The sequence below is a fragment of the Pholcus phalangioides genome, unplaced genomic scaffold (genome assembly GCF_987345545.1).
Source record: "Pholcus phalangioides strain wild (caught in Gottingen) unplaced genomic scaffold, Ppha-v1.0 ptg000029l_1, whole genome shotgun sequence".
In the NCBI taxonomy this organism is placed as follows: Eukaryota; Metazoa; Arthropoda; class Arachnida; order Araneae; family Pholcidae; genus Pholcus; species Pholcus phalangioides.
In genome coordinates, this window is record NW_028301619.1 from 6,649,587 (window position 1) to 6,675,781 (window position 26,195).

The 26,195-nt window shown below is 37.2% G+C and overlaps 1 protein-coding gene across 5 annotated transcripts in view; it reads right to left on the reverse strand.

Moving 5' to 3' along the window:
• The window catches only part of LOC149067624 (hormone receptor 4-like), a 189,066-nt gene that overhangs the window by 103,494 nt on the left and 59,377 nt on the right, over nucleotides 1–26,195 (reverse strand). For 4 of the 5 annotated variants that reach the window (XM_089252433.1, XM_089252431.1, XM_089252430.1 and 1 more), the window contains one exon: nucleotides 361–870. In XM_089252433.1, coding sequence (XP_089108559.1) covers nucleotides 361–865 — 505 coding nt within the window. In that variant the 5' untranslated portion in view covers nucleotides 866–870. Of the gene's footprint in view, nucleotides 1–360; nucleotides 871–10,919; nucleotides 11,356–26,195 lie in introns of those variants that run through there. The other variant, XM_089252434.1, reaches the window with a different exon arrangement.

Here is a 26,195-nt window from a genome sequence, read left to right on the forward strand (position 1 = left end):
GATGGCAGCACTATAACAAGCATTACACAGAAACAAACTTCACGTTAGGTTCACAGCATGGACACGCACATTCCAACATGTACCAGTTCGTTAGAAGTTCCGCAGAGGAATATGGACGAGGTACATGTGTGGTTTAATAGTAGTAGATTGGTGCTTAAGATAAATCTATTCAAGGAGTGAGAAGTGCAAAGTACATAGAGTTGAGATACAAATTCATATGATGAACTTCTTTTTACTAATCTATTAAGTAAGACTATTAAGAATATTAATATTCTATTTATTTTAAAAAAAGAAAAAAGTTATTCCACAGAATCTTTACTATGTGACTGGAAATAAATTCTAAAATTGCCTTTTGCTTACCATGAATATCTCCCATGAGTAGAGGAGGTGGACTTCTATCTTCTTCTTCATCATCTTCTTCCTGATTTCCTGGACTGAAGTGACGATGATAAGCCAAAGTATTGGACGGTGGCCAAAACTGAGGACTCAAATACGGTAAAACCTCTCTGTTTTCACTGTTTTTACCACCACCATCAAAAACACTGTTCTGACGTTCTAATTGAGGCATCGTTGACGAACCACTCTCATCCGGCGATGACTGCTGATTTCTTTCTAGAATTGGTGGATCTTCTAGTTCACAATAAGTATCTTGTTTGGTATTATTACCGTTGCCGACGATTTCTTCAGAAACACTTGGTTTCCTCATTTTACCATCCTGGATGCTGGTAGGCTCTTGGGCTTGTCGCTCTATATTAGTTCCGGACATGCTCAGAATGTTGCTGTCACTGTTGATCCTGGGTCGCTTCAGCTTCAGGTGGTGGAACAGAGTCATCGTTAGATCACACCACCTTGGAAACAGGATCATGGCTCCTATTTAAAAAAAGAAGAAGATTATGATTAAGATTAAACTTATATCGTGTATAAGACAGCACTGATCATAAATAAAGTTCGAGAAAAATCCGCACAATGCAATACGAAAAACCGCGCAGTAGAAAATTGAGGAAAAATTATTTTTACTGAAGTAACGTTGTATGAGATCTAAAATTTATTTAATAAAGAAGCACTATTCATTTTACTACACACACACAATCACAATCTGATTTAAAATATACAAACATCATCATTCATGTTAAACCCGTTCATCAATCAACTATCATCGAACGCTGATGATTTTGGAAAATCCTCAATAAATAGGCAAGAAATTCCAAAACGAAAATATTGTGAGATCCATTTTCAAAATTATGTGAAAGATTCAGTTGAGTGCTAAAATGTGATAATCCGAGTTTTTTTTCTAGATTGTTTGCAGAATATTGCAATGAAATGCATTGATATTGGTTGGTTTTTTTGTGGTATTATGTCAAGCAAGTCCACACACAATCAATTTTTAAGGTAATTAAGAACTGTTCGTTTTCATTCAAACACAATTTCAATCATTTTAGGCCAAACACTATCACACACCATATTTTCAAGCATAAGCTCTTATTCTTTCATATAACTACTATTCTTATATAAAAATGTTTATAAAGAATTCATCAAATATAAACGATAAAAAAAGGTAGTCTAAGAGACAGAACATATTTACTCAGAACACCAGAATTTTTTTCAGGGTCAACATCTGTCTAATTAAACAAGTACCATCCAGAGGCAAACGAAGATCCGAACCAAAAATCCGTTAGAGCAAAGGTAATTTTAACGAGTTTTTCTTCTCGTTTTTATCCGTATTTATTCCATTTATACGACAAAAATAGAACCAACGTGGTTTTATGTATGACAAAAATATATCTATAATCTGTGGCGCTGGGGAAACCTTCACTTCAGTGCAAGTGCTGTTTGTGTGTATAAAGATAGAGAAGGCAGAGAAAATTCGACCTTGTAACGGGAAAAGTTCGTTGACCCTCACTTCACTATCGATCCAACACACAGCTCGCTTTCCATCCATTCACCATCATCTTTTATAGAAGACGTGCTCTACACAAAAGAACCCCCCCCCCCGCAACAAAATATCTTTCAAATTTTTTATTTTCCGATTTACCCCCCCCCCAAAAAAAAAAGCAGCGTGATTCGTTAATATACAGGGCGATTCTAAACTTTTAGCACACTAAAACAATCATATTTTGTGTTGGAACAAGTGGTGTGTGTGTGTGTGCATTCACACACATGCTTCAGTAGTACAAAAATCGAGTTTTGTTTATGCGCTATTTGGGTAATATTGGAATACTATTACGTAGAAACAATAAAATAACTGCAACTAGTTCTTTATTCACAATGTATTATTCATAGCGCATTCTTTGAGGTAGAGGGCAGTGATGTCTCAACGGGTGGACAATGGGGCGAAATCGAAGAGTATATTTTTTTGTGCACATATTTTTATGTTGTATATTTTTCAGCATTTCTGAACATTCATTGCGTATGATGGGGATGGGGACTTCAGAGGGCGCTCTGAAAAATTTTTGGGCCGTGAGCCCAGAAATTGTTAAGAGTAGCCCTGGTGAAGGAAAATGTTTGGGCTAGCATGCTTAAGAATTTTTCCCGTAATGGACATCAATCCCAGAAACCTAACGATTTGCATGTGATGGATGTGTTTGCAGCAGTGTTCGCCAATACGCATCTGGATGCGTGATTCACACACCAAAATTCAATTTTACTCCTCCAAATTTCGTTGAGGATTGAAAATACTACTTCAATTTCTAGGGATTTTTTCCCCAATAATCATTTCTCTGTTTTTCATGGAAAAAATGCCCTTGTTTTAACAAAACTACCTCTCAGAATTTTGGAGAGGATTAAAATCCACTCTTCAAAATTATTTTCTCAGATAACACTGATTTTCAGGATTTTAAAAACAGAAATGCAATTTTTAAACTATGTTCAGAAAAAAACAGTGCTATGAGAAAAACGTTGTGAAAAAGAAATTTTTAATAGTTTATGTTGCAGTTCTTGTGTTTTTACACAGTACTCAGTTCCTAAAATAGAATATCTGAGGCTTAGTGTGAACTTCTCAAGTCATTTTGCTTCAATTTTTCAGAAGCAAAAAGTATAAACATATACACACACCACTGCCACTGCTAGTATGAACTACGAGGTTTTCAATTTCAGCGATACATGGCACTAAGCTCATTAGTGATGATGTTCTTGGTCTGGTTGATGGGATACTGTGTACATAAAAACCTTATTTTCGAGAAAAAAGAAATTGAGATATGAGGTTTTCACACCAGTCTATCGATATTAGAACCTACAGCAAATGTGTCCTTTGCATCTATGAATTGTCATATAAAAAATGTTTGTTATAGTGAGCTCTATCAAGTTCCGAATCGCGAGCATAGAAATTCGGATCAATACTGGAAATATCGTAATTTTTATATGGTCCCTTATGGGCTGCTGCTCATGAATGGCTAACGGTATTTGGGGATGGGCGCAGGCAGCCACAACGTATAACGGAACCCCGTCTAGGGTTGCGATCGTCTCTTTCACGTCGAGCCAAAAATATTCCTAGAATATCGTCTCCAGATATGTCGCCAAAATAATACGCCAAGGAATGTTTCCCACTTCAGGGTCAATGCGCTTATTCTTCTGAAAAGCAAACATCGCATCTGTTTCCGATTCTTTTCTTCGTGGAAGAAAAGTAAAAACTTAGTTCTTTTTTTAATTTTTTTAGTCTTATCCAAAAGTATAACTTAATCCACGAGATTTAACTTGATGCCGATTATACGGCATTAATCGAGAGCATTCTTTCTTCACGCGTAAACATGGATGGTATTTGTTTCACTAGGGTGGGCAGATACACACGAAACCGGTTCATTCGTGGTAAAAAAAGAAGCGTTGTACTAACACAAATACCTATTTTGAAAAGTTACGATGCCCTAAAGAAAACGATCCCTTCGCGTTGTTGCGTATCCGGAAAAACAAATCAAGGTCGCAAAAGATCTTTGTACACAAATACATTGACGATTCATTTTTACTTTCGGAAGCGTTTTGTGTGCGTTTGAAATGCCTTCTTACATAGCCTATTCGATCTTATCCACGTTTCACTTACACAAATTACACAAATTACCACTAAACAAGAGAGTCTAGCTAAAACCTTTGATAGTTTTTAATTTTGATTTAACGCCATCAATTCCTACATTTTCGTTTCCCAAATCAACCTGGTTGGATTTCAGTTTCACAAGTGCATTCTATTCGGGAAAGAATCCCCGACGTGCATCTGTTTTTGTCCTCACTTGTACCACCATCACCACCCCCTTTCATACCGAGGGGGATAGGACGAGAGTGCAATTGCTGGGTGAAATTTTAGAAGGTCAACGAACTCGTCTTCCAAAAAGCTGAACCCCAGATTTGAACCCCACGTAACCCCTCGTACATACTCAACCTCTCTGCAGCACACACCAGGAAGAAGCGGAAGCAACAAGGTACTTAACAGTAACCATTGCTGCTCTCCTTGATGTGCATATCTTGATATACTAAACTTGTATTTTGGGGGGGGGGAGATGAGTTCTGGATGTTTGTCTCCATCTCAGACCCATGGTACCTGTAAGTACTAATTCTGTTATTTGTGACAAAAACAACAAACAACTCGACTCAGAGATTTTATTTCTTATTCTGATGCATAAGCTACCCAGAAGTACCGTCAAAAGCCATAAAGAGACACATTTCTCTAAAACATTTTTGAAAGAAAATATTTTATCTAATACTTTAGGGTTCTCAGGCTATATAGCACCACCGATTTCAAAGTGATACAACTCAGAATAGTGTTGCTCATCTACTGATATGATACTGAACACCTGCATTTCTGTTATCATCAAGAACGGCTCTAGCTCTAGTTGTTTTGAGTAACATGCACATCAACTAGACGCCTAGTGCAGCGGTTCTCAACCTTTTTTTGCCCATGGCCCCCTTTCAACCATTTCTCATTCCTGTAGCCCCCTTGCGACCATGATCAATTTCCAACCCTTCCCCCCCCCCCGTTTTCCCGTTAAAAGACAATTGTTCAAATATTGTTGGAAGTATAAATATGTGTTTGAATTTTAATTTATGAAAATAACGGAAAAGCCAAATAAACATAATACAACACAGTAAAAAAATATATAATAAATTATTTTAAATCAATGTAAACATTGCGCTTGAAGACGGCATAATGTCATCAAGTTACTGTACAGGATGAAGTTTGAATTATTTACAAATTAGTTTTTCTTGGGTAAATTTGAATTTGGGTGAATCAGAATTTCAAACAAATCAGAAATTATAAATAATCAGATTTCAAAACAGAAAATTATCGGTTTATTGATTATATATATATAAATTCGTACGGCGAGATTTACATTCATCGTGAAAATCTGATGTCTCACTGAATGACAAGCTATCTCCAAGTGGCTTTTCGGTTCATAATGTGACCTCTCTCCCACAGGCGAACGAAGCAACGCGTGAGTTGTTTTAAACACAGCACAATATTTCACATAACAGACACTACTATATGTAATTATGTAATGTACAGGGTGCATAGGTAACAAGACGTCTGGTATTTTACTTTACTGGCAAACCGCATTCACCCTACACACAGGAATACTTTCAATTAGAAAAATTATCCAAATAACGTGTAGTACTCAGATATGCCATTCATGTTGCAAGGGGGTGTATAGTTATTAAAATAAAAATGTTAACTTTTTACACGGGCACCGTGTACTCAAAAACCCAATTACAAAGTTGTTGCCCCGTCTCTTCTGACGCCAACAAACCGTTTTATCCGCATTTAACGTTGTTTTTTGGTTGGTTGTCTTCAAATAAATGTTACTGTCAAAATCACTGTCAATAAAGTGACACTGTATGCATATATACATTCATCTCGAAACCTTATAATTATTGATAACACAATATGACAAGGGCTCTGATTTTTATGACCTAAAGAAGAAACGTAGTAGCTAATAGTTTATCAGCAACGACGTTTCATCTTTAGGTAAAAATCAGAGCCCTACTTATGAGAAATTGGTTACACACACGCAAAAAAATCATTGTGCTTGTTTTCGTGAAACTCTTAAAATTTTTGATATTTCAAGTGCTAAATTTCATCTTTCAACTACTCAAATCCTTATGCTCGACATTGAAATATCTTTCCAACCAATCAAAAATCAATCAAATCTTTATGTTAAGGTTACTTAAATAGAGGAAAAATTACGAAAAAATATGTTCTATGCATTTTGTTTGAAATTAAATTTTTTTGGCCACTCTTTTAATAAATTTCCTCATGGCCCCCTTATCAGCAGTCATGGCTCCCCTTTTGCGATATTTTCCTCCATGGCCCCCTGGAATATCCTGGGCCTCCCCGATTGAGAACCACTGGCCTAGTGCCTTGCCGTTTTTTTTTCAAGTGATGAATGGGGTGAACGACCCCATTTCCTGCCTTAACCCATTTATCGAACGAAAAATCCAATTCAAAGCACCCCGTGCCCCTGGGTACATTGTCCCTGAATATAAAAACCCCCAACCGGCGAGATGAAACAACCAGCTGTTTCAATGATGTACTCGGGAATATGTGGTCCCTCTCTCTGTAAGTTAAAATATATATTCTCTCCACCTTTTATAACCCTTCAGTGCCATAACTCCACCAAGAAAATTCTCATGCGTTCAATAGCTCGGTATTGTGTGTGAACCCATCTCTCAACTTCCTGAAAAAAAAATGGCGGGTCATGGCAATGAACTGAATCTCATTCATATACATTTCAATACTTTACATTAAAAAAAATTGTGGGAATCTTGAGAGGCCTATGCTTAATTTTTGGAAATAGTTGGGGATCAAAGAAAATGAAAATCAACGGCTTACTTCGGATTTTAATTTAGTGGTTCTCATAGGGTAAATAAGTCGACATTGTTTCATATATGAATATGTTTGATAGACGGTTGTAAGTTATGTTGTTGATCAACAGTTGGCGTTCAGCAGTTATTATATTTGTCAACCATAGCCCTAGACAATTCCTGTGGGCTAACTGTCTATCAGGATGTGACATAAAAACTTTGACTATCATGCTATTGATTTTGGCACGTCATGGTAGGTTCTATACTATGTAGATTTCATACCCATCATGTATCTGGGCTTTGAAAATTTCAAGTGGACTATTTTCTCAGTCAGAGCTAACAACCAAGTATAGTTGGTGTCAACCTGGCATCTGTAAATGTTCAAGTCGTAAGAATTACAACTTGGTTTTTGCGATAAAGCTTTAATTTGGACTATTATAAACATGCCATTAATGCTTCTGCCTGGGTGTAAATTAGTAGGCGTATATGTTAACAAAAGATTCTCTCCCATTGGGATAAAACTACAATTAGTCACTCAACTAGAGACATCCGCTACAAAGACATAAATGTTACATCTCCTATGATTAGTTGCCGACCTTCTTACGGCATGTCCTTTTGGGAAAAGACGCAACAATGTGTTTGTTGTTCTTATTTTGCACTCAGATTCTTTGCCAAGTGTTCACTTGCATGGAAGACAGAGAAGAGGGGTGTGAAGGACAACACGGCAACAGCCATAAACCACACGCACAATCGTCAATTACATACAATCAGTGCAATAATCTCGCTCAGAAATACCAGAATTAAATATAAAAAACAAATTTGTAGTTTTACTACGTACAACTTACAAGTGGGTGTTACGTTGGCTTTGATCTGATTGATTATTAAATGCAGGGCTGGACTTGTGCATTCTAAAAACAGGTGAAGCCGCACCGGTTCGTAAAATATGATGGACTGTTAAAAAACATCAAATTCATCCACTACGTATTTGGTTTGACTTTAACCACTCAATAATTTCATCAAATTATAGATTTGCCAAAGGAAAAATATCAATTGTACTCCTCATTAACAAACACACATACAAACAAGGCTCCTTAAGCCAATTTTTAGCTCTCTTCTTCTGTTAGCCAGGACTTTTAAGGCCCACTTATCAGAATCGTCTTGGGAGCACCATGCGTTCCGGAAAAAATAATATCCAGGGGCCCCACCTAGCTGAAAGTGCCTGTAAATCAATTCACGTATTGAAAGGCCTATGATATTCTGCACTCTCGAAAATCATAGTGCCGAATTTCATAGTTATGAAGCCCCCTATGCACATGAGGTCTCCGGGCCGCGGCAGGATTAGTCTTTCTAGATTGTTTTATTTTCTAGGAAATTTTGAATAAAAAAAAATTACCCTTGAGCCTTTAATCTAGAGCAGAGGTGCTCAACGTTATGAAGAATTAACGGTCGCGGGCCACAATCAAATAAAATGATTCACGACTAGTTATTAGATCGCGGGCCACATCTGAGGTCTCAGAGGGCCGCAGATTGAGCATGTATGGTCTAGGTCCTTGCCGCTGTGGTGGTCGAGTGGTCATAGTGACGGACTAGCGTCGCGAGCTACCGGGTTCGAACCCCACTTTCGCCACAGTTTGTTTTCTGTGGTTGCCAAGTTCAAGGCGCGAATGCGAGACGATCTCCCCTTTGAAAAGTCTCGCCACAGAGAGCAACAGACTTACAAACAATACAAATTTAATTCAATCATAACACATCACTCGCTTCACTTCTGAAATATAGATGACAGTACTGAGAAATCAAACATTCAGTGCTGTGTATAATTGCAGTGTATTATTTCAATTTTTTATGACATGCAAATTATAAAAAACATTGGAGTTTCTATAGGGGCGGCGACTCAAAATTGACTTTCGCGATGGTGTCCGCGGAGCATTGGCTTTCACTACAGGGGGTCCATGACATCAAAAAGGTTGGAAAATACTGTTAGAGAGCAGCAAATTATTTTCTCATCGGGTTTCACAAAATTCCAAGATTAAATGTGATAGTTTCGGTTCATAATAGATAGCTTTTTTGAATGCTAGTCAATGAACAGTATGCAATGATGCGTCAAACTCAGAAAAATATTTGGACTGTTGTACCATAACAAAAATTTTTTTTAATGCTTTATCGCTCGTATGTCCAATCTCGCATTAATTACTGCATTTTTGTTTGTGGGGTAATTCTAAATACAGCCTTGATCGCTTTCACAGAATTCAACGATGATTCTTGAAACTCTTCAGAGCTGAGATCAAGTTCTTACAACCAAACTAATCACTGTGAGCTTGGCCCGAGTCTGGTCCGGCCATCCATGTACGGGCCCTTTCAGTGCACACGAGCTCCAAGGAAAGATTGAGATTCGTTGCATTTGTAGTCTAGTGGGTTCACCCGGAAAGTGAAAGGACGTGGGTTCGATTCCCCGCAAAGGCAGTTGAATTTTCTATTTCCAAAAATTCATCTTCACACTTCACAACAGTCAGTTGTTAAAACCTTCAAACTAATCACACTTAACACATGTGGAATGTCCTTACTGATTGTATTTATACCTTCAAGCGGGGCCGTAACTAGGCAGGGGCAACCGGAGCTCCCCCTTCCCAGAAAAATATTCATTCATTTTGCATAATAATAACCCTTTCAAGGGGCCTTCAAGAAAAAGTCTGCCTCGGGGCCCGATAAGGCACGCTACGGCCCTACCTTCAAGATATGCACAAATCATGTTCCAGTGAATTAAAATGAACAAATATAAAAATATCATTGTATGAACTCCGAACATAACCATTCGACAAGGAATCATAATAAACTCATCTCAATTAAAATTGAAACCGAATATACGAGATGTAGATTAAATTTTGTTGGTCCTGTGATATCGAAGAAACTCCCCAATGGTGCGTTCAATCTTTCGGAGAGTGCGAGCAACTTGAGTGATTTGATACTATTTCGTGGGCCACTTGAATGATATAAATAACAGTCGCGGGCCGCAATCAAATAAAATGTTTCATAAGTTTTTTTAACATTTTGTACTGAATAGTTCAGATTTTAAAATCAAAACCGACATATTGTTTTTGTAACACTGGCGGTGGTACTCTTGGTGGTGGTGCAATTTTAATCACAGGGATCCATAGTGGAAGTTACAATGGAAGAGCTACAATTAGACAGCCACATACATAGATCTCAATAGTTTATCGATTTTCAGAATTCGTTTAAAAACCTGGTTACTCATTGGAAATAAACTACAAATTAGTGAAAATATCGTTAACATTTCATTGTCTAAATTTTAGATCTTTTAATATTTTATATTCATTTTTTCTTGTTTGTTTGGGGAAAAGAAAAATTTTTGTCCCCTTCTCCATTGAATAAATTAAATGTTGCACGAATAAAATATTATCTTATCTTAAGGTATCCGACTATGTTGAAAACGTCATTTTGGAAAAAAAAATATCGGTTTTCATTTTTTTTTTTAATAAAGGCGTATTTTTTGTTATTTCAAAACAGGCCTTGTTTTGTTTATATGACGTTTAGAACCTAAATTACGTCCACTTTAGTGTTGCGTTTCTACGCACAGAGTAATCCGTGAATGAAAATTTTAAACGTGTTTTACGGAGAATGCTATTTTTAACATTCCACTCAAGTTTGAAACACAAACAATCAATAAAAATGTATTCATTGTATCATTACGAAATTTTAATACAATATTTTGCTATATATTGTTGAGGTTATGAACTAATATCTAAGGTCTATCACCTATATTTGTGTAATTACAGTGTCTTAGAGACGCTATGTAGGATGAAATACAGTAAGAGATTTGAGTGACACTTATGAGTATACCGTACAAACCATTTAAATTTTGGTTCATAATCCGAAACCATTACGGAATCGTGTTTCGAATACACACAAATTTCGCTTAAAATTCGACGTAAAAATGACTTTTTAATGGAAAATGACACAGGTAGTCCAAAATTTATTATTGTTTTCACCATTTTGGAACACTTTACGTATCACAAAATTTTATTAAACTTCACTCCAGTACTATTTTAAAGAAAAGTGACAAGAGAAAAAGGTAGTCGGATAACTTAAGGTATTTGGAAGTTTTGGTTATAGGAAAAACTAACCTTTTATATTCTTTAATCTTCATGTTCAAGGGCTTTAAATAATTCTTGGCTTTTTCCATCACAAGCACACACTCACACAAGCAACCCAGAGAAAGCAACATGACGAGTTTCTCTCTTTGTTATCCTTGGACATTGCTCACAGGCATCCTCTGGTAGAGGATCATCATCATCACCACCATCATGATCATTTTTGAAAAAAACTAGTATTTAATCCGCTTCTTTGATTTCATTTTTTTTTATTAATTAGAAAATTTCAAAAACACGTTTTTCTACTAAAAAATTGAGTTGGTGTAACCATGTAATCACAATCACAACACCGCCATCACAACCAAACACCACACACAACACACATAATAATAATAATAATAATAATAATAACACAACACCACAAGCACTTTTCACCCACCGTTACGATAACTGCTTACCCCAATAACACAGCGTTCCTTCCCCACTCAGGGGTTGCTGACCTTTTTTTTGGCGATCTTTTACGAAAGACTGCCAGAACACGCGCCAACAGTGTATTTTATATTTGTTTCCTCTCTGTGTCGTCTGCGGATTCGTTTCAAAGAATTTTAATTTTAAAAATTAAATTAATTACTTTTTTTACTAAAAATTTTTGTGTTTTTAAATTAATTTATTGCTTTTTTAAAGATTTTTCTTCATTAAAACTGTAACTGTTATTAATTTTTTTTGGGAAAAGGGATTGTTTTGTTCGTGATTCACCAGGAAAATAGCGTTTATCCCTGGAATGTTAATAGTAACGGTTTATTTCTGCCTTTTTTTATGTTTGATGATAACTCGCCAAGTATAATCCGTTCACACCAGGAATAGAACTCTCAGTTAGCGGTTGATGACCTCGAAGTGGAAAAAGAAAACGCGCCTTTTGTTTCACATCGTCGCCACGTGGTGGCGCTTACGACTGTATTTTGAGATAGAGAGAGGAAGACTGAACTCTCTGAAATGAAAAATGACTGAATTCCTGAGAGACATTATCTGTTTTTTTTATGTACTCGGTGAAATGATGTAAAATGATGCAGGGTCTCCCCCCCCCCTCCACATTCTGGAGCTGGGACCGAAAGCTACGATCTAAGGCAGGGGTTCTTGACCTCTTGTGTTCCATGGACCCTTTGTGCCATTGATGAAGGCCAGGAACACCTTGCCCCCCCCCCCGTGCCGAGAAGATGAAGGCCAGGAACACCTTGCCCCCCCCCCCCCGTGCCGAGAAGATGAAGGCCACGGACTCCTTTGCGGAATAATATTCTTCAGAAAATGATTATAAAACAATAAGTTGATTGTTCTCTCCTCCAAGCTGAAAAAAACTCATGAAACCTCTCCAAAGAACCCCCCCCCCCCCCCGAGGGTTTTTGGACCCTTGGTTAAGAATCACTGATCTAAGATAATTTCCAAGTCAGAACTTTTACGGGTCTCGCTACAGTAAATTGAAAAAGTAGGTTCCTCCCGAGGGCCCCAGGCTACATCCTTGTCAACCAGGGCCATCTTAACACATGGGCCCACCCAGGCATGGGTCCGGAGGCTTGTGATAGTGAGATTTATAATACTATTATTTTTGAGAAAAACTATTTGAATATGGAAAACACGGGTACTTTCAGCTTGGTAGAGACCATGGATGGACAAATCTATTGTCCGACGTGCCAGGGGGCATGTGAAAATTTTGACTGAGTATGTACTTGTTTTCAGCAAAATGAGCAACACTAACAAAATATATAGATTCGAACATTTATAATTATAAGTCAGGCATATGAATGTTTTGAAATTTGTCTAGGCCTGGTAGGGACCCCCTGAGCAGATCTTTGCCCGGGGGGGGGGACGCATGGTGTTATTAACATGGTCATGGCCCCACATTCTGCCGCAGAACCTCTAGGCTGGGTGCCCACACCATAATTTTAACTGGCCCCTCTATAGTCGATTTATACTGTGAAAAAATAAGTCTCAGGCCTCTTGGCTGGAGTCCTGTCAGCTCCAATCTTGTGAGAGCCATGAGGATGACCCTGTTGTCGGCTTCCCCCATGTGGTGGAGGGCAATGAAGTCATGAACTAAGAAATGCTTAATAAAATGTTTGTTAGCAATCAATGTACAAGAACCCTGCCAGCTTATCCTTTGAGGGTTGGGGTCATGAGGTCAATTTTTTGTTTTCAAGATTTTGTGGAGACCAAATACCACGGCACAGAGAAAGGCTTCCTCAAAAATATAAGGAGAAAACCGTTTTGAATAAGAATTTTCACGAAAGTTTTTTTCTTGTCGATTGCTAACAGATTGAAGCAGGCCCGTTCTTACCTGATATATATATTTTTTTCAAACCGAGCACAATTCAGGTCTATCGCCAGAGGCAATTTACTACCTAGCGAGTTGTGCCGGAAGTGTAAGTGTGTATGTACCTAACAGTCTGAGTGCGTATCTAGTATTGTGTATGATTTTTCAGTGCTGCCATCTATATCTCAGAAGTTAAGTGAGTGATGTGTTGTGACTGAATATTTGTACTGTTTGTAGGACTGCTGCTCTCTGTGGCGAGACTTTTGAACTGGGAGATGGGGGCCCAGTGAGAAAAAACCACAAGACGAATAATTTCCCACTTTAATTCTTACACTATTTCGATTTCTATAGATATTTTCATTGTTGAAGCGCAATTATGAGAGCAGGCCCTCGCAGCTTATACAAATACAAATACAACGCCACAACAGGCAAAATGCCCAACGAGGTGGCTGCTTACCGTCATTGCAATATTTTAGGGCAGGAGTCCTTGACCTTTCGTTCTGCAAAATCCCTGTATCAATAAAATGAAGGCCATGGTACCTTTTATAAAATAATATTCAATATATAGAATGATGTAAAAACAAAAAAGATATTTGTTTTTTTCATTTAAGCTCATGGACCCTATGTGAAACTTCTCTAAGGACTCCTGGTTAAGAACAATAAGTTTCCCAGTGTATCGGAAGATAGGCAGAGAGTGCCACGAGATATTTTGGGAATTAAATTATATTTACAGTAGTAATTAAGACAGCGGTTCTTATACGGTGGTAGCAGTACTTTACAATTCACAATTTTTCGCTCCATCTTAATTCTAATACCAAGATTGTCGCGAACGTAATATGCTCATATTGAGTTGCTGTATTTTAGTTATATTTGACATCCATATTTTTTATGGGCATCTTTTCTCAACCATTTCGTTGGGCAATTTACCTGTTGTGGCCTTTAGTGTTTGTATTTGTATTTGTGAAATTGTTAAAAAAAAATCCGTATTTTGAAGACATTAATTTTTGAAAAATGATTTAAGAAGTTTCAACAGGACCGTCTTGACATATGGGCCCACCAGAGAACAACCCAAAAGCCGTTTGATAATGAAATTTAGCTTTATAATATTCGATAAGTATGTAAGTTAGTAGACTAATACTTCCAAGCCCACATTAGTAGTAGTGCCAAATAGTAAATATTACATCCCCCCCACCAAAAAAAAAAATCGAAATGAAAAACGTGGTAAAAAATAATGTAATACGACATGAAATTCTTGGCATCAAAACGGCAGCTGGTTGCACAGACCCCTACCATAGTTATATAGCAACAAGTTCGTGACCTATTCGCATTGATGGATTACCGACAGGAGCAAAGAAATAACAACATATACCCTGCTCAAACAAATGTTTTATGATTAAATAAAACTTAGTCTGTTTGTGCAATATAATGTTGATTCAGCAGTACGACTACATTTCGTCAATCCCAGCCATGAATAGAAATGATATCGACCGTTTCTACCACGCTGGTACATGCAGCTTTCCAATCTCATAGCATCCATATCTCAACAGAATAGGGTCTTGCTCAAACAATGTTCATCGCAAGACAAACTCTGCGGAAGGAACATGCATTTTGTGTACAGATTTTAGATTGATTTCGAATGAGTTTTGTTGTATTGTTTTGTATTTTTATAAGTATGGAAAAAAATATTGCACGATTTTCTCTTCGATCTTGAAGGATTCAACTGGAAATTCGCATGAAACCAGAAATACAACAAACAACAAGTTGCCACATGACCATCTTTGGGTTAGTGAAACAAGAGGGTAAAAAAAACCTACTCAGTCGTGAAAGTGAAAAAAGACCGCAAAGAAACCGGTCAAGCAGCAGTTGTAATGTGTCAGACTTTCATTTTCGACCAAAGAGTTGACCTCAACCAGAAAGGAGGGAAAGAGTTTTGTAGACCTGCAGGTATGCAGCAGGAAACCACCGTTATAACAAATTTGGTGTGTTTGTATATAGGCCATTCCACTGCCGCCAATTCGTTGAAGCGAACTTGAGCTGCTGGAACTCGGAAAAGCATCAGGAAGTGTTTTGTCGCAGGGGTGGAAACAGCTGAAAGCACAAGTGAGTGACCGGCAATCACTTCACGCTCTTGATCATGTCGATTTCCTTTCAGAGATGGTGCATCTTTTCTTTCTGGTACATTCCATCACGATTCAGCAGGAAAGACAACTAGTGGGCAGCTTGATTACAGAGATTACAATCAATTTACTGTATGAATTGTCAACGATATCCATAGATGTTTCAGGAGAGTATCTCAAGAGACTTTCCATAGCATTAATTACCCCGGAAATATATTTCAAATCGCTGCAGTCTTCGAGTATGACTTCTGACTTTCACAAAAGAACAACAAAAAAGGCAAATACGTGGAAACGTATGGAATTCCTAATGCATTTCGATACACTGTGGGTTCTGTCTGCTGAGGGTAAATATAAACATCATCACGCTGACTGGGGATTCAACTTCGGTTGGTAACCAAATCTTAACTCCTGGTTGCTAAGTGAAAAAAATACGTCTGTTCAAGTCAAACATCGTGATCAAAATGAAACCGAGAGCCTGCATGCAAGTCTAATGCACGTTTTGATTGGTTGCTCGCGAAAACGTATTTTTTCCGCTGAGCAACCGGGAGTTAAGATTTTATCAGCGTGATAGTAACTATATTTATCCTCTGAATACGGCACCCATAGTGTGTCGAAATGCATTAGGAATGTATTTTTTCGTGTATTTGCCTTTTTAGTTGTTCTCCTTTTGTCATTATATCAGCCAAAGGATTATTCACTCGTCCATACTTATGGTTTTGCCGACTAAGAAAAAAAGGTTTATAGAGATTCTGAAAAAAAAAAATGACGAAAAATATGCTTCCTAAAAAAACACTTGATAATCATTTTACTTTGATGAAAATCATGCCTTTTTACTTTCGAAATCATGTCTTTCAAAATATTTAACTGTCACTTAGCAGATTCCTGCTTCATGATAACTTGAAATGAACTTGATGGTATGATCAGTAGATATAGCTATGATTGGAATTTTATCTGAGAAACTAGAAGCCTATATGAGAGATGTTAGGAACTCCATCTTTTTTCAAATGCCATGAAGTTTCAATGTTTTTCATCACAAGAGTAAGAAAAGTAGATGCATCCACCCAGTGTTTCACTAACAGCAAAATAATTTTCCAACTACATTGATGCTCAAAAGTTAAGCAACAAAATCAAAAATGCTCATAAAAAAATGTTTTAATTCTTTTTTGTTAGAGTTTACACAGATTATAGGGTGAAGCAAAGGACACTCTCTGGTGAAATTACAAAGAAAATAGAAAATCCAAAATCGAATAACTGGCGTAGAAAAGAAGAATCATATATTGAGTCGCAAAATGTTCAATGGAGAAGGTCGGCCAACATGAGATATGACCATTAGGGGTGGAACGAAAAAGGGTGTTTTTTAACTTTTTTTGGAAATTGATGTTGCCTTAGTATCCAAAAGATGCCTTTCAAGGTTTTAAGAAGTTATACCAAAATCTAGAAAAATATTTTAATACCTTGAGGTTCCTCACAGACCCTAAAGGTCGAGCAAGAAGACTTTTCTAAGTACAAATTATAAAAATCTTTTCAAACATAAACGAAGTTGATGATTTAAAAAAAAAAGAAAAACACTTAATTTAAACGCTATTCAGTACACACACACGCGGCAAAACTGAATACATATAAAAACCCAGAGAAATACTCACAAGTTAAGAATTCCATACATAAGTAATAACTGGCAAGCAAATATGCAGCTGTCATGGCATTTGAAAGGAGAATTTTTCAAGCACTCCGAATATAGTGATTGATAGAGGGAGATAGAAATAAACCCTTTTTGGGGGGGGGGGGAGACAAAACTATAACCATGTTCCAAATTAAAAAACAAAAAAACATAGTTTGACGATATAGGTATCAGGAGAATGCCTCTATTGCTTCCTCTGTTATTTCACTTGTTTGCTAAATAGTTCACTTTTTTTTTCAAACGATGGAAGACTACTCTTTGATTTTATTCTGGCTTGAATGGAACATGGAATGTACGGATTTCTGCTTCTGATAATCCTTCATTTCTAATTTTCAGAATTCTCTTGATTCCCCGTTTATTGTAAATGAGATTCTCATCTGAAAATAATGAGAGCAATAAATTGTCTGGGTGGGAGTGGAAATTTTTTCTCCCATCGCCCCCCAACACAATCTAATTCATAGGATCCCATGAATTATACCCGTAGCTTTTACCGCCCCCCCCGGAACATTCCATCGTCCCCAAGGGGGCGTTAACGCCCACGTTGGGTATCACTGATCTAGATGCTTCACAAGATGCCTTAAAGGTAACTCATTAAAGTGAAAAAGACAAATAAGCCATTGAAAGGGATGGCCTATTTTTTTCTCTATTAATTTGATAACACCATTTTTATAACCAGTATTGGTAGCAGTCCCGTCGCATCCGATCGCCATCAATTCCTTCGTATCAAAATCTTGCTTCAAAAAGTCTAGGATTGATGATTTTATATCCCTTGCTCTACTGCTTCTTGGTGTTGTGTGACCGAGATGAATTGACTCGGGTTCCTGCAATATAAAGTTATGTGTTCTTCAGATATGGTTCTTCTATGGAAAGAATCACCTTTTTTGACATTAGCTAAGGTTTTGTCTTTTCGACCATCAAAATATATTCCTCGCACATTTTGTTCTAGGAATTTTATCTTGCAAAAGAACTCTCTGTGACGCTCTTTCATGCCTTATTTTCATCAGGTCTATTGTCATATTTGGCTTCTCTTTCGTCAATAACCCAACATCTTCCAGCACAGCATTCGCAATAATTGCAGCTGATCGATCAGACACACCAGTTCTATCACAAGCAAGAGGAACATTTGGTAATTCAGTTCTCACTTGAGAGGATGATGGCATAACTTCAAAAGCAAATGAAGTACTTGCTTCGGCACCGATTGATGGACCAGCTTCAGTACTGGTAGATGGAAATGCTAACTTCTCAAGGCAAACTGTTTTTTTGGCTCATATAGATCACTTTCCTCAGAATCGTTGGATATAGGTGAGTTTTCAGTGGTTGATGAATTAGTTTCCGCCATTTCTTCTTCAGATGACTTCAAATGGGATACCATTTTCATTTTCCTTTGTTCATTGTTTTTCAATTTCTTCGTTGTTAGGACATCTACTCGACTAATGGCCATCTTGCGTGTACTTCTTTGATCTTGCAAGAAATCTCGCTCTAAATTTGTGACATTTTTCAACTTGTTACACTTAAAGTTTTTAAAATAACATTTGCATGCTGCAATGTCGAACAATTTTCGTGCTTCGCACTGAAAAGATTTCAAGTACAACTTGAAAGTTTGAGAATCTTTCCTTGTTTTCATATTTTTCTGAAGATTCTTGTATTTACAGTAAAAGTCTTTGAAAGTTTTGCATATCCGTTGGTGAGAAACCGTAGGAATTGAAGCAGTTTTCCAAATATTTTCTATTTTTGGCACGATAATTTCAAGAATGTCTGCAATAGCTGGATCTTTTCTTGATTGTTGTGCCTTCATATTGCGTTGAGTCAGCAAATAACAAAGCTTAAAATTGCCATAGGTGGGTGAGACCCGAGAATCCCACTCTTTAGGATTTCCTAAAATGTCACAACAATAAAAGCTTCTGGTCATCATTTTGACTGCTAAACACCCTCTCAGTTAAGGGGTAAGATTGCAAATGAATACGAAAACAAGGAAAAAACATCGAGGTCACTGAATAATCACGTGTTCAAGGGAATAGGAAAGCCTCCTCTGCGGTGGCACGTTACAGAATTGCACACGTGCGTAAAACTTCAGGTGCGATGAGGAACCGCAAGAAGTTTGAATTTTGGGGAAAAAAATTAGGAATGGCATTTCTTCACATAAAGGCATATTTTAAATTCTATTACAATGTCAATTTCGAAATTTTTTTTTTTCGTTCCACCCTAATGACCACCTACGCTGGATATGCAGGCTCGACAACGTCGATCCATACCAATAATAAGTTTATCAATGGCATTCATAAGATTATCAGTGTCTAACATCGAGAATTGGTTTTGAGAATATATATGATGTTAATAATTATAAAAATTGATTAAATCGCATGAAGATAAATGTTTAGCAAGTTGCCTTTGGTACCCAGTGACTTGAGTTCAAGTCGATAAAAAAGCCACCTGAAGTTAAAGAGATGTTTGCGTTTTGCATATATGCTTTAGTTGTTCTAATTTTTTTTCAGGATTGATGTAGAAAGTTCACAATTATGATGACCCTTATTTCTTCTGCATAGGTCAGGACGAATTCCTAAACAGCATTCACTATGTCTGGACTGATTTTGTATTAATAAGATTCGAGTGACTGAAAATTCTAACCTTCTGCATAGTACCAACATTATAAAGACCTTGGTGTTATACAAACTGTACACCTAAAAGAACCTTAACATTCCAAAATCTCTATTTCATTCAATTTTTCATTCACATTTTAATGGAAATTTATCGGATTACTTCTTTTTTAAAGAAGGTAATTCAATTCAGATAGGAAATTCAAAAAGATCCATATATTATTGGGAAAATAAAACTAGACTACAACCACACAGGAAAAAGTTTCCAAATAAATAGCTCGCAGAAAGACTGGATATGGTTGTAAAATAACCAAGTTGGCAACACTGCATCCATCATATTAAATGTGAAACTGCTTTTTTTAAGAAACGATGGAAGATGAAAAGGGCAAGAGGGCAGAGAGAAATTAAGAAAAATGGAATGAAGAAGAAATTGAGAAAAGATTCAATGAGGGCAGAGATTCAGAAATAGGCAATTCTTGGAATCCCTCCAACACATTATCACGTTTTTGGAGTCTAAAAATCTTGAAATAAAGACGATACATGATAGATAAAATGCATCTGAATTGCACTTATAGAATAGGCAACAAATAATCGACACTATAATTCAAATGCAAGTCAAGCAGGCCCCTTCTCCAACCACAGTTATTAAAAATTTAAATTCATCCAAAATTTTCAGTCTTTTTTTTCAAATAGCGCTTATTCTTGAATGGGTATTTTTCAGCATTTCTGTACATTCTAAATATATATACATGTCATTTTCACAATAACTTTCCTCTCCCCAAAATATAATTAATTCGAGTTCAAAGAGTCCCTTGAAATATATAGATCACAAGCACTCGAACTCTTTGAGATGTCCCGGTTGTACTTTCAAGAAAAAGTGTAGCTGAAAAATGGTGTGTCAATATACAGATCATTTCAAAACAGAGTCGAATCGATTTCGTGCATGAAAACGGAGCAGTGACCTAAGGTCATTCGTCTAGTGACCATTTAATACATGTGGCTCTTGCGTGGGAAGAGAAACGACCCCAGAACGAATTCATTTTCGAGGCTGGCCGTACCTAGATACAAGATTCTATGGCGAAGGTAGGATTTGTATAAATCTTGAACCTATCTATAGTAGAAAAACTCAACAGGGTACTGAAAACTTTCTCGGAATATTTTTTTTGGATGAGAGTTTTATTGATCTTCATCATCGTGAAAATGATTAATCAGGGAATCTATGTGTGATCTATATTCCAAAAAAGAGGTCGAACTATTTAATCGTAAAAAAATTGAAATCAAAAAGGAACCTCCAGTTGAACAGCATCATTAACTGGTATATCGTTTCGATTTCAATCAAATAAGGTCAAAAGGAAAACGAATTCATTTTTCTTTTCCCAAGCCTCTGATGACCTGTTGCCATATTTGCATAATTTTATATTAATTTCAGAAACTTGCAGATTCAAAAAGTTGGTTTAATCAAATCGTTAATAACTCAATTTTTAGGCCGGACATTTTACTTGATCTCATAAAAGTTATTAAAATCAGTTCAAATTACTCCGATATTTTATAGAATGTCGGTCAAAAAGATTCTTGGACCTGCCAATTCATTGGACGAAGTCATTAGGAAAAGTAGATGGTCCAACGCTGTAAGCAAAGGTCTTTAGAAAAAAGGTTGGATGTGTTTTGTGACCTGCGTGGCGTCTTGTCGTGGTCTGTCTGTAATACTTTCGGTATCATAGTCATTATAAATGGAGTGACGTGTCGTAAATCTCCGTTAAAAGCATCTTGAGACGGCAACTGAGACGTTCAAGATGATAAAGCTGAAGGAGGCTGAACAATAAGTGAATAAAGATAACGGGAAATTAAAGAACACGTTCTTTTTTCCCATGAGTGAACACCAAACGTTCGCCAACTTGTAGAAATAGTGACGAAGGTAGACGAAATATTTGCAGTTTGGTTACGGTCATCAATGACAAGTATTTAGTTGCGGTCCTGAATATAAGTACCACATTTAAAAGTTGAGAAAATTTCCAAACTTGAATACAGTGTTCCATAGTTAGACATGGCTGGTGCAAGAAACAAGAGAGTATATTGAAAATGATTCTATTATATAGGGCAGAATTTAAGCTGCGAAATGACATTGACTGTCTATTTTTTGATACCAAATATTTTGTCAGCCGGGGCAAGAAAGCATTTTGGCACCCCCATGTAATGTAGAAGGAGCAGTTGATGGGTGAATTCGGTGCCCCCTCTAGTCCAGCACCTGAGTTACAAGGCCAACCTGCTAATGGCGGAAATAGACTTGGAAGTCTGGGGGGGAGGCACGGTCATTATTGCTGGGGGGCACGATGATGATGATGTCAATTCATATATACGTATATACATTAGATCAGTCGACTCCACCTTTGACGCTGAGGGGACAATGCCCTCCCACGCCCCCGCCCCCCATATCTCCGCCCATGCAACCTGCTCCTTCTAGTTGCGGTCCTGGTTATCTTTCTAGATTTTCCAGGCGGAAGAAAGCTCTGAAGAAAAGAGCTTCTCACAAGGCATGAAAAATTTCAGTTCTCTAAAATGCGCGCAGTTCTTCCCATTTCCGAGTCCCATTTATAGCAGCAGAGACTACAGCCATCTAACAGAATCTTCTCGAACAATGTAGGACATTTCATAGAGTACTAGTAAATGCGATGCGACAGAAATACAATCAACTGGACTGCAATCGTTTCATACCCCTATCAAGAGCTGCCGCCACAAGTACAATTTTTGTGAAATCATAAAAATATTACTGCCACAGTCTACCAGCGTTGCTTTTGCGCGTTAATGTAATTGAAATTTTTATTTTTAAGTTATTTATTTGTATTAATAATTTCAACTCCGCAATAATTTTTTTTAGAATTCTATAATTACACCGTGAACCCCTGGGGGTCCAGGCACCTCCAATTGGGAACCGCTCTTCCGAAGTGTAAGGAGATGAGCCGAGGTCAAATGGAAATATTGGTTCCAAACGTTACGCTAACATCAGATATGAATGCGGATGAATGCGTTTATACACAATAAACAAGAAATAGCAGTAAAGGGAAAGTCCATCTAAAAACAAAGACATTGGTGGGTTTTCCCCATCTATCTATTTTTCTATCGCAAAAGTTCCTAGCTCCAGATTTTGACACCTTCATTTGTTGCGTCATCTATTGAACATTGATAGCACTAACTACTACTAATTGTCATCTAAGCCCACAGCATTCACATTCCCTGGTAAGTCATTATCGTTCGTACCAATTAAGAGTTTTCAAGGGATTTAATCAAATTTTGTTTCAAAATAGGAAATTTTTGATTAAAAAAAAATTAACATGGGTAGTCTATAGAGCTGATTAGGCTACCCTCATTAACACACATATTTTTTATCCGTTTTGAAACAAAATTTGATGTTTTCTTTTTTTTTCTGATCAAAAAGTGACGACCTAAGATATGAAACTGGAGGTGGGAGGCAACTGCCCCGGGTGGCAAAATTTAGGGGGCGGCAGTTTTAGGTGGAAAAAGAACAAAATTATCGAATTTTAAAGTTGTGGGGGGGGGGCGGCAAAAATCCTAGTTACGGCCCTGCCTAAGAAATAGCAAGAGCAATAAATGGGAAATACTTTCTGCGAAACGGAAACAACAAAATATTTTTCTTTTTGGGAGGCGGCTTGGATGACATTCCATAATATTCAGTTCCGTCGATGTTTAATAGATGGCGCAACAAACATAACCACTGACAATTGAGTCTGGGACAAAGTTGCATTAAGAGTTCAATCAGCTTCGGTCTGGGAACATTTTGTACAGACGGATTATTCAAGTCAATTCCATGAACTTCTTGACATACTCGAGTTTTATTTAAAAAAAAATTCAATCAGTTCAAGGAATGCAAAAAGAGAGGGTGTCACACACACACACATTGCATAATTTCATGAAAATTCGAACACGATTCATTCGTAATGAAACCGCTTTCATTCCTTGATATGAAATCGTGAAAACGGAATTGTAGAAAAGTTATTGTCCGGACCGGTCAGTGTCTGATGGTTATGAAGTTTCTTTTTTGTGTGTGTGTCTCGCGCGTAAAGGGTCGATGGCCGGAATGACCTACTTGGATCAATGCCAGTGTGAAATAACGGTACTACCTACCAGAAGGGGAAAAGAACAACAACAACATCAAGAAGAGGTTATTTACAACTGGAAACAACTCTCTCTCTCTCTTTCTTGGCTCTAGGGCGTAAGAGATGATGATGGTTTTAAGCAAATAAGGTTGTTGCTTGATGATGACGATGATGATGTTGCGATGAACACTAAAAGTCGAAACCTGTTGTTTATCGCAGGAGATGTACAGGTGGTGGTCGGTTCACGTTATGCCATTAGATGAAAAAGCAATAAACTAGAATGAAACAGTTCCGTGGTAGACTCGATGCTTACCTTTTAAATATTATTATATTTACCACTGAGATATAAGGACGTGATTTCGTAAAGGAAAATGATGAAAATGCTGTTGATAAGTGAGAGTTTCTTTGGCTCATTCAATACAGCGTCACTAGTAGCTTATTTAATTACGTGTGGTGTAGTAATCTAGTATTATTTCAAAGAGGGGGTACTAAAGTATCTACAGTCCAAGATTATACTCTAGCTTTATTCGACCCATCCTGATACGGCATGCGAGAAAGTCTACGATTGTACTGCACAGCAGGGGTCTTCAACCTTTCAACACGGCGGGCCAAATTGAAACTTCCTACGAAGCCCGCAGGCCACCAATTCATGTAATTTAGCAACATAATAGAAGGGACCAATGGAGTTGAACAGGGACAAAAATGATGTGGAAGAATTTTATTTATTCTGTAATTACTTTTTTTATTAATGATCAATTTTGATCAGTTCCAACATAATTTTTTTCACCAATTCCGAAAAAGTTTTTGATTAACTGATTAAATTAATTAATTCTGAGATTAATTTTAATCGGAAATCTCTTTAAGTGACTGTGATTTATTGATTTATTATCGATTGTGAAATAATTTCTATGAGAAATTGTTTCTCTCATTGATTCATTATCATCATAAGGTGCGTCTCCGATCCGAAGGCTCTCCATCCCACTCGATCTTGAACTTGCCTCTTTAACAAATGATATTATTGTCCACTCCACTTCAGGTTCTCTGTCCACATTCTTCTTGATCTTCCTCTCTTCTTGTATCCCCGCATGTATCCTTCTAATATCAGTGTCGTGTCTCCTGCAGACACTTTTAGGATGTGTCCGGCATACTTCCACTTCCTCACAGCAGCATTTCTTATAAGAGTGTCGAGATTTTCAGTTCTCTTCCTGACTTCTTCATGAGGAGAACTGGAAATCTCAACACTCTGATAAGAAATGGTGCTGTGAGGAACTGGAAGTATGCCGGACACATCCTAAGAGGGTCTACAGGAGAGACACGACACTGATATCAATATCTAATTGAATAATGAGTTATTTTTTCACTAATTATGAATTTTCATTAATTCTAGAATTATTTTTTTCATTAATTCTGAGTTTCATTAATTTGTTCCAAAATTATTTCTTTCGTCATGTTTTTCATAAATTCCCAAATTTATTTCTTTCATTAGTTCTAGAACTAATCGTTTTTCAATGTTTTCAACTATTTTCTGAAAATGATCGGCTGGCCAAACAAAAAGCTCCGAGAGCCAAATGTGGCCCACGGGCCATGCGCTGAGGACCCCATGCCGTACAGGGATATCCAGACCTCATGGTAAAATTTTTAAGGGGCGATAGCTCACTAAAACATGTATTTTTCGTAAACATGGGCGCAAATGAAGCGTTTACGCTTTACAAATACAAACAACAAAGACCACAGCAGGCAAATTGCTCAACGAGGTGGCTGAAAAAAGATGTCATAAAAACAAGGATGAAAAATATAGCCAAGTTACAGCAACCCAATTTAAAAGCATGTAATACGCGAAAGAAAAGATTAATAAGTACTACTAAATAATACACTGTCCTAAAAATATTATGGTTGTGTTATCCAAGTATGGATAGCTTCTCGATTTATCCCACCATGTATATCGTACTGCTTTTAAACGTGTCGATTGTATTAAAGCTCACGACCACGGAGGTAAGCTGTTCCATTTATTAACAACCATATTAGAGGAAAACTCCCTGCGACACCACAACCTGGAATTGTCCCTTACTAAACGATACTGGTGTCCCCTTGTTGAAGCAGCTGATTGACAGTATATTAATAACTCATGATTAATCCTATTACAGACCTATGCAAACGAGAATTGCTGTTAAGTGATATTGTACAGAAGCTGCAACAAATCCCTTATTTATAGCATTCCTAAATATTCTTCATCTATAATGTCAGCGTATGGAATTAGTTTTTTTCCTCCTGTAGAGGGGACTTTTTCATTTAACATGCTTAAATGCGCCCCTCTGAATATTCGTTCTAGGAACCAAGGGTGATCCTTTGCGGCTGCGATTGCGCACATGATGGATGCATTCACGAATTCCGAGAAGGTAGACATGCAATTTTCAAGCTTGCCAAGCTAAACGGTATTCTCTGCAGGTGAAAAAAAAAATGCATTGTATGCACGCCATTATGGTTATGAAATTTTAAGGAATTT